At 43.9% G+C, this 10,033-nt stretch overlaps 1 protein-coding gene and 1 long non-coding RNA gene across 13 annotated transcripts; both read left to right on the top strand.

The window, feature by feature from the left end:
• Positions 1–295: 295 nt before the first annotated feature.
• Positions 296–7,992, top strand: LOC118375466 (cyclic nucleotide-gated cation channel alpha-4). Its single transcript, XM_035762032.2, is given in 9 exon segments — positions 296–525; positions 812–913; positions 1,526–1,632; positions 4,651–5,234; positions 5,588–5,618; positions 5,621–5,832; positions 6,439–6,604; positions 7,572–7,802; positions 7,805–7,992. Coding segments are annotated over 9 exon segments (1,779 nt in total). The 5' UTR covers positions 296–367.
• Positions 7,993–8,268: 276 nt separating this feature from the next.
• Positions 8,269–10,033, top strand: LOC127914944 (uncharacterized). 12 transcript variants are annotated; one of them, XR_008089532.1, is made up of 3 exons: positions 8,269–8,409; positions 8,619–8,862; positions 9,971–10,033. It is a non-coding gene; the product is annotated as an uncharacterized LOC127914944 (long non-coding RNA). The 12 variants fall into 12 exon arrangements; XR_008089534.1 differs by lacking the exon at positions 9,971–10,033 and adding an exon at positions 9,644–9,729; XR_008089536.1 differs by lacking the exon at positions 9,971–10,033 and adding an exon at positions 9,421–9,492.

The following is a 10,033-nucleotide window of genomic DNA, read 5'->3' as shown; positions in this document are numbered from 1 at the left end:
TAGGCTAAGATTACATCATTGTTTGTTTTATAGCCTATCCTTATCAAATGAACTGAGAAGTCGACACCATCTAAACCCTTTGGGATTTGTTGCTGCAGGACTAGTTGGTTCATGAACAAATGAGGTCCCTGAAGGGATCTACCTGCCGCCTGGATAGAGAGTCACCTGCTCCCCTCCCGCGGAGACAGTTCAGCGTGATCAACAGGTGTGCCGCTGCTCAGGTAGGCTTGGCTTGTTGTCATGTTAACACCGCAATGCCGCTATAGCACCAGACAACAGAGTTGTGCGGGCAGCTTACACTTCCACTACCCTTATTACTACCAGGTACCTCTGCTGCACCATCAGGGCGAAGGCGCAGGGAGGGCCTATGACTGAGGCAAAACCTTTTGACAGATCAGATAAGGGCAGAATGAACCGATGGGCGAGGGTGTTCAGGTGGCATCGGATGCAGAAAGAGGACGATGAAGAGGAGAAGAAAGAGGAGGGGAAAGATGAGAAGAAGCTTCCGGCAAAGCCCAAAGTGAAGTAAGAGACTTGGGCAAAACATGACGGATACATGATAGCATAGATACAATTGATAATTTAAAATAAGTTATAACAGTATAGATGCTTTTCCCAGCTCTAGATTGATGTTGTTGAATGTTACTCCTTTAATCTAATCACCTTTACTATTTTATTTTTTATTTTTTAACCTTTATGGTTATTGTTGCTGTCATTATCTCACTTCGCTTTAGAAACAGTGTCTTTGTGCCATTCATGCTAATAAAGTTGATCTGAATGTGATGTTTCTCTCTGCCCATCTCCCGATCAGCTGGACGGAGTGGGTGGTTGACCCATCAGAGGAGTTTTATTATGGATGGCTCCAGGTCATGATCTTCCCCATCTTCTACAACTGGATCATCATCATCTGTAGGTGAGTGTGTCTCAAAGGTTTGGCCGGTAGGGATATCCTTGTCTCATCGCACACCAGCGGCTCCTGTGGCGGGCAGGGTGCAGTGCACGGGATGTTTCCTCTGACACATTGGTGTGGCTGGCTTCCGGGTTGGATGCGTGCTGTGTTAAAGAAGCAGTGCGGCTGTGTCTCAAATGTACAATAATAATAATAATAATAATAATTCATTTCCCTGAAACATGTAAACTGATTGAATTGTCATTTTGTAGCCTCCCGGGTGGCGCAGTGGTCTAGGGCACTGCATTGCTAGCTGTGTCACCAGAGACTCTGGGTTTACGCCCAGGCTCTGTCGCAGCTGGCTGCGACCCGGGAGGTCTGCGGCTGGCTTCCGGGTTGGATGCGTGCTGTCTTCAAGAAGCAGTGTGGCTTGGTTGGGTTGTGGCTCGGAGGATGCATGACTTTCGACCTTTGTCTTTCCCGAGCCCGTACGGGAGTTGTAGAGATTAGACAAGATAGTAACTACTAACAATTGGATACTATGAATTTGGGTAAAATTTGTAAAAAAAAATATATATATTTTTAAAAATGTAATTTTGTAGATATTTGAACATGGAATTTGACCTAATTTTCTAGGACATGCTTTAAGGAAATAGAGGATGAATTCCTGACGCTGTGGCTCACGCTGGACTACTTCTCCGATCTCCTGTACGTGGCTGATACCATCATCAAATTTCGCACGGGTAAAGATAAAACATTTTTTATTTACATATAGGAAGTGTGTGCGGTCTGCCAGTGGTGGGTTAGAGAACATCTTTTATTGTACTTACTAGATCACGATCCACAGTGGTATTTTAAAGAGTTACTGAACAACACGATCCACAGTGGTATTTTAAAGAGTTACTGAACAACAAGATCCACAGTGGTATTTTAAAGAGTTACTGAACAACAAGATCCACAGTGGTATTTTAAAGAGTTACTGAACAACACGATCCACAGTGGTATTTTAAAGAGTTACTGAACAACAAGATCCACAGTGGTATTTTAAAGAGTTACTGAACAACACGATCCACAGTGGTATTTTAAAGAGTTACTGAACAACACGATCCACAGTGGTATTTTAAAGAGTTACTGAACAACACGATCCACAGTGGTATTTTAAAGAGTTACTGAACAACAAGATCCACAGTGATCCACAGTGGTATTTTAAAGAGTTACTGAACAACACGATCCACAGTGGTATTTTAAAGAGTTACTGAACAACACGATCCACAGTGGTATTTTAAAGAGTTACTGAACAACACGATCCACAGTGGTATTTTAAAGAGTTACTGAACAACACGATCCACAGTGGTATTTTAAAGAGTTACTGAACAACACGATCCACAGTGGTATTTTAAAGAGTTACTGAACAACAAGATCCACAGTGGTATTTTAAAGAGTTACTGAACAACAAGATCCACAGTGGTATTTTAAAGAGTTACTGAACAACACGATCCACAGTGGTATTTTAAAGAGTTACTGAACAACACGATCCACAGTGGTATTTTAAAGAGTTACTGAACAACAAGATCCACAGTGGTATTTTAAAGAGTTACTGAACAACAAGATCCACAGTGGTATTTTAAAGAGTTACTGAACAACACGATCCACAGTGGTATTTTAAAGAGTTACTGAACAACAAGATCCACAGTGGTATTTTAAAGAGTTACTGAACAACACGATCCACAGTGGTATTTTAAAGAGTTACTGAACAACACGATCCACAGTGGTATTTTAAAGAGTTACTGAACAACACGATCCACAGTGGTATTTTAAAGAGTTACTGAACAACACGATCCACAGTGGTATTTTAAAGAGTTACTGAACAACACGATCCACAGTGGTATTTTAAAGAGTTACTGAACAACACGATCCACAGTGGTATTTTAAAGAGTTACTGAACAATCCACAGTGGTATTTTAAAGAGTTACTGAACAACACGATCCACAGTGGTATTTTAAAGAGTTACTGAACAACACGATCCACAGTGGTATTTTAAAGAGTTACTGAACAACAAGATCCACAGTGGTATTTTAAAGAGTTACTGAACAACACGATCCACAGTGGTATTTTAAAGAGTTACTGAACAACACGATCCACAGTGGTATTTTAAAGAGTTACTGAACAACACGATCCACAGTGGTATTTTAAAGAGTTACTGAACAACAAGTGGGTATTTTAAAGAGTTACTGAACAACACGATCCACAGTGGTATTTTAAAGAGTTACTGAAAGATCCACAGTGGTACTTTAAAGAACAACACGATCCACAGTGGTATTTTTAAAGAGTTACTGAACAACACGATCCACAGTGGTATTTTAAAGAGTTACTGAACAACACGATCCACAGTGGTATTTTAAAGAGTTACTGAACAACACGATCCACAGTGGTATTTTAAAGAGTTACTGAACAACACGATCCACAGTGGTATTTTAAAGAGTTACTGAACAACACGATCCACAGTGGTATTTTAAAGAGTTACTGAACAACACGATCCACAGTGGTATTTTAAAGAGTTACTGAACAACACGATCCACAGTGGTATTTTAAAGAGTTACTGAACAACACGATCCACAGTGGTATTTTAAAGAGTTACTGAACAACACGATCCACAGTGGTATTTTAAAGAGTTACTGAACACGCCAATTGGCACGTGTGTTTTTTTACTGAACACGCCAATTAGATTCCTGGTTTGGTTAATGACGATTGTCCCTCATGAGACACTGTAGACACGGAAGCCAATATCACTTGCTCAAAATCCCCAGAATGAATGTAAGATAACACAAGAAATCTGTTTTTCACCGTGGATGTTTTTAGTTGCGCAGTTTTACATCTAAGGTGTTTGGTGCAAAGTGTTGTCTTATGTAAACTAAAGTCGCTCTGCTGGACAGGTCTGTTTCACTGTCTAATGCTATTGGATAAGGAGCAATCACCGCAGCTGTTCACACCATGGTAGATGAACATCGTCAAATCAAAACACAACCTTCATTTACCTGTTGTGACACACGGATGTTCCACACTCTGTTTTACACCAGACTTTATGACCGAAGTTATTCCTATTTACACCGGCCGGCTGGTTTTGATTTCTTCTCGGTTTTGGTTGAAAGACCAAGTTTTGTTTATTCATTGTGTCAAAGTAGAATCCCAAAAGGTATTGGTGGGTCACAGCACATAATTGTATTTAATTAACTAGACGAATCAGTTAAGAACAATTTCTTGTTTACAATGACGGCCTACCCTGGGCCAATTCTGCCCTATGGAACTCCCAATCACGGCTGGATGCGATGCAGCCTGGATTCCAACCAGGGTCTGTCGTGACGCCTCTTGCACTGTGATGCAGCTCCTTAGACCGCTGTGATACAGCCTGGAATCGAACCAGGGTCTGTAGTGACACCTCTTGCACTGAGATGCAGTTCCTTAGACCGCTGCGCCACTCGGGAGACCCATTTTTTCTGGGGAACAGACAGACATTTGCTCGTTGGTTCATCTTTTAATGTGACTTTGCACTGTCACAGATTTGTATTGAGATCCTGTGTGACTTGTCTTACGATTGTATAACATTTCCTAAGAGGATGGAGAGAGAGTTAATAATGACTTCCTTTTCTTTCGTGATGACTCCGAGGCGTAATTAAGTTATGAAATACATATTTTTTTATATCTCTGGTGATATGAACTTAACTCTGACCCAGACTGTATCTGTGCTGTGTTGCCACCTGCAGGTTTCCTAGAACAGGGTATCCTGGTGCAGGACAGGGACCGTCTGAAGAAGCGTTACCTCTTCTCCTCACATTTCCTGTTGGACCTGGCCTCCCTACTGCCCACTGACCTCCTCTATCTGTACTTCGGCATCAACCAGCCGCTGGTGAGGGTCAACCGTTTCCTCCGTATCTCCCGGCTCAACGAAGCCATGGACCGCATGGAGACCCGTACCTCTTACCCCAACACCTTCCGCATCTCCAAGCTTATGCTCTACATCTTCGTGCTCATCCACTGGAACGCCTGCATCTACTTCGCCCTGTCCAGTTACATCGGCTTCGGGGTGGACCGCTGGGTTTACCCAAACATCACCGACCCTATGTTCTCCCCAGCGAGGCACCAGTACATCTACTGCTTCTGGTTCTCTGCGCAGATCTTCACCACGGTGGGCGACACGCCGCTGCCCGACCGCGAGGAGGAGTACCTGTTTATGATCGCTGATCTGCTGATCGCCGTGCTGGTGTTTGCCTCCGTCGTGGGGAACGTGGGGAACGTCATCACCAACCTCAGGGACCGAGACAACGTCTTCTTCCCCAACCACGAGCTGGTGAGGGGCCAGGGCCAGAGTATTGCTTTCTCCTCTATTTTATAGTCAGGGGGGGTGGTGGGTCGGGGTCAAGGTCGAGGGGGAGGGGGGGGTCAGGCAGCCTTAGTTTTCCTAGCCCCTGTGCTTCTGCCTCTATATTGCTTGCTATTTGGGGTTTTGGCTGGGTATCTGTACAGCACTTTGCAACAACTACTGATGTAAAAAAGGGATTTATCAAATAAATTTGATTGATAGCTCTGTTACCCTTTCACCTAAAAGAGTTTGCCTTGCATTCTCTCCCCGTGGCAATATACTTTCTGAAGGATCCCAGGATTTGTGACAGGCCTGGCTAATTCTACTTTATTTAATTCCAGGTCAAAGGTTACCTGCGCAACAGGTACATCAGCAGGAGTTGCGTAACCGTGTCAACGACTGGTACCAGCACCTGTACATCAACCGTAAGATCACGAGGGAGAACGAGATCCTGCAGCAGCTTCCTGTCCAGCTGCAGACGGAGATCGCTGTGAGCGTACATCTGCCAACGCTCTCCAAGGTCACTATCTTCCAGAACTGTGAGACCAGTCTGCTGGAGGAGCTGGTGCTCAAACTCATCCCGCAGGTCAGAGGTCAAGGGGTGAAATGGACAATCTGCAGTTGCTACATCCATTTTTGGACTTATAAATTAAAAATATTGATTCTTGAAGGATACAACTTACTCCGTCAGAACCCAAAATGTAAGCTTCTTTAACTCCTTTGTTTGTAAACAAAGTAAATAAAAACAAACACATTTAGCTGACGATTCTTATCCAGAGTGATTAGGGTTAAGTGCCTTGCTCAAGGGCACGTCTACAGATTTCACCTAGTCAGCTCGGAGACTCGAACCAGCTGCTTTTCAGTTACTGGCCGGATACTCTTAACCGCTAGCCTACCCACTGTTAATCATGGTTGAAAGTATCACTTTGATATCATGGCTGTCATTTCTCAGCCCCGTCCGCTAGCTGTTCACCAACTTAGCGGTGGGGTATCAGCTTTGTTCTTTTTCTAACTGCAGATTGTCCCTTTAGGGTGTAATTCTTGTTATGTCTGCGTAGTCAATGGCAGTTGACATGTATATGACTGCTAACTTGACTCGTTGCTAGAGAACAATATTTCAGTTAAACATTACTTTGTTGTTTTTTTGTGCGACTGTAGCCATGACTTCCCAGACATGTCCTCTTGCCTGTAGGTGTATAGTCCAGGGGAGTACGTGTGCAGAAAGGGGGACGTGGGACATGAGATGTACATCATTAAGGATGGGAAACTGGCTGTGGTGGCAGACGATGGCATCACACAGTTCGCTGTGTTGAGTGACGGCAATTTCTTCGGGGAAATTAGCATCCTGAACATCAAAGGTGAAGAGTAATTCAGCACATTTATAGCATGTCCCTAGCATTCCAACAATCCAACATTCCAACAATCCAGCATTCCAACAATCCAACATTCCAACAATCCAACATTCCAACAATCCAACATTCCAACAATCCAACATTCCAGCATTCCAGCATTCCAACAATCCAGCATTCCAACAATCCAACATTCCAACAATCCAACATTCCAACATTCCAACATTCCAGCATTCCAACAATCCAACATTCCAGCATTCCAACAATCCAACATTCCAGCATTCCAACAATCCAACATTCCAACATTCCAACATTCCAACATTCCAACATTCCAACATTCCAACATTCCAACATTCCAGCATTCCAACAATCCAGCATTCCAACAATCCAACATTCCAACAATCCAACATTCCAACAATCCAACATTCCAACATTCCAACAATCCAACATTCCAACATTCCAACATTCCAACATTCCAACATTCCAACATTCCAACATTCCAACAATCCAACATTCCAACAATCCAACATTCCAACATTCCAGCATTCCAACAATCCAGCATTCCAGCATTCCAACATTCCAACAATCCAGCATTCCAACAATCCAACATTCCAACAATCCAACATTCCAACAATCCAGCATTCCAACAATCCAACATTCCAACAATCCAGCATTCCAACAATCCAACATTCCAACAATCCAACATTCCAGCATTCCAGCATTCCAACATAATGTTTCAGTGGACAATCATGTCCCTAACATTCCAACATTCTAGTATTCTAACATTCCAACACAATGTCTCAATGGACAATCATGTCCCTAATAACTCCAACACAATGTCTTAATGTACAGTCATGTCCCTAACATTCCAACACAATGTCTCAATGGACCCACAGTACAGACTTTAGAGTAGAAGTCAAGCAAATGAAATGTCAAAATGCCTCACACAAATACAACATTCCTCATCCTCTGGCAGGAAACAAATCAGGCAACCGTCGGACGGCCAACATCCGCAGCATCGGCCACTCAGACCTGTTCAGCCTTTCCAAGGAGGACCTGACAGATGTGCTGTCTGAGTTCCCAGCTGCCAAGCGACACCTGGAGGAGAAGGGTCGTCAGATCCTCACTAAGATGGGCATGTTGGTGGTGGCCGCGGAAGGAGAGGAGGAGCAGGACGAGGAGAAGGTGGAGGTCAAGGTGGAGAGACTGAGGGTAACCTGAACACCCTGCAGACCAAGCTGGCCCGTTTAATGGCAGAGCTGGAGTCCAGCAACCGCAAGATCCTGGCCAGGGTGGAGCAATTGGAGCTAGAGACAGAGGGCTGGGAGGACAACTCTGCTGAGGAGGGGAGAGGGAGGGGAGGTGGAGAGAAGGGATGGGGTGGGGATGGAAGTTGAGGGGGAGCGAGGAGAGGCGGAGGGAGAGGACCAGGCAAAGGGGACTAAAAGAGAGAATGAGGGAGAGAAGCACGCGAAAGAGACTAAAAGAGAGGATGAGGGCGAGAAGCACGCGAAAGAGACTAAAAGAGAGAGGATGAGGGCGAGGGAAAGGATGAAGGATATGGAGAGGAAAAGGAGGAGAGGAAGGAGAAACAAAAGAGACTGAGAGAAGAGGACAGGAAGACATGTAGAGGACAATAAGAGAGAGGACAGGAAGACATGTAGAGGCAATAAGAGAGAGGACAGGAAGACATGTAGAGGACAATAAGGTAGATGAGGACAGGAAGACATGTAGAGGACAATAAGAGAAGAGGACAGGAAGACTTGTAGAGGACAATAAGAGAGAGGACAGGAAGACTTGTAGAGGACAATAAGGTAGAGAGACAGGAAGACATGTAGAGGACAATAAGAGAAGACAGGAAGACTTGTAGAGGACAATAAGAGAGAACAGGAAGACTTGTAGAGGACAATAAGAGAGAAGAGGACAAGAAGACATGTAGAGGACAATAAGAGAGAAGAGGACAGGAAGACATGTAGAGGACAATAAGAGAGAGAGGACAGGAAGACATGTAGAGGACAATAAGAGAGAGGACAGGAAGACATGTAGAGGACAATAAGAGAGAAGAGGACAGGAAGACATGTAGAGGACAATAAGAGAGAAGAGGACAGGAAGACATGTAGAGGACAATAAGAGAGAGGACAGGAAGACTTGTAGAGGACAATAAGAGAGAGGACAGGAAGACTTGTAGAGGACAATAAGAGAGAGGACAGGAAGACATGTAGAGGACAATAAGAGAGAGGACAGGAAGACATGTAGAGGACAATAAGGTAGATGAGAACAGGAAGACATGTAGAGGACAATAAGGGAGAAGAGGACAGGAAGACTTGTAGAGGACAATAAGAGAGAGGACAGGAAGACTCGTAGAGGACAATAAGAGAGAGGACAGGAAGACTCGTAGAGGACAATAAGAGAGAAGAGGACAAGAAGACATGTAGAGGACAATAAGAGAGAAGAGGACAGGAAGACATGTAGAGGACAATAAGAGAGAAGAGGACAGGAAGACATGTAGAGGACAATAAGAGAGAGACAGGAAGACATGTAGAGGACAATAAAGAGAAGAGGACAAGAAGACATGTAGAGGACAATAAGAGAGAGGACAGGAAGACTTGTAGAGGACAATAAGAGAGAAGAGGACAAGAAGACATGTAGAGAGAGAGGACAGAAAGACTGTGAGAGGACAATAAGAGAGAGACAGAAAGACTTGGGAGAGGACAATAAGAGAGAAGAGGACAGGAAGATATGTAGAGGACAATAAGAGAGAGGACAGGAAGACTTGTAGAGGACAATAAGAGAGAGGACAGGAAGACTCGTAAGAGGACAATAAGAGAGAGGACAGGAAGACATGTAGAGGACAATAAGAGAGAAGAGGACAAGAAGACATGTAGAGGACAATAAGAGAGAAGATGAGGAAGACAGGGAAGACATGTAGAGGACAGGAAGACATAGAGGTAAGATGAGGACAGGAAGACATGTAGAGGACAATAAGAGAAGGAGGAAGACATGTAGAGAAATAAGAGAGAGGACAGGAAGACATGTAGAGACAATAAGGTAGATGAGGACAGGAAGACATGTAGAGGACAATAAGGTAGATGAGGACAGGAAGACATGTAGAAGACAATAAGAGAGATGACAGGGACAATAGAGGAGGAGTGACAGGAAGACATGTAGAGGACAATAAGGAGAGGACAGGAAGACATGTAGAGGACAATAAGGTAGATGAGACAGGAAGACATGTAGAAGACAATAAGAGAAGACAGGAAGACATGTAGAGGACAATAAGAGAGAGGAAGACATGTAGAGGACAATAAGAGAAAGACAGGAAGACATGTAGAAGACAATAAGAGAGAAGACAGGAGACATGTAGAGGACAATAAGGTAGATGAGGACAGGAAGACATGTAGAGGACAATAAGAGAGATGACAGGAAGACATGTAGAGG

Source organism: Oncorhynchus keta, chromosome 34 (assembly GCF_023373465.1).
Source record: "Oncorhynchus keta strain PuntledgeMale-10-30-2019 chromosome 34, Oket_V2, whole genome shotgun sequence".
Taxonomy (NCBI): Eukaryota; Metazoa; Chordata; class Actinopteri; order Salmoniformes; family Salmonidae; genus Oncorhynchus; species Oncorhynchus keta.
The sequence above is the reverse complement of the archived record's forward strand: the minus strand, read 5'-3'. Positions and strand labels throughout refer to the sequence as shown.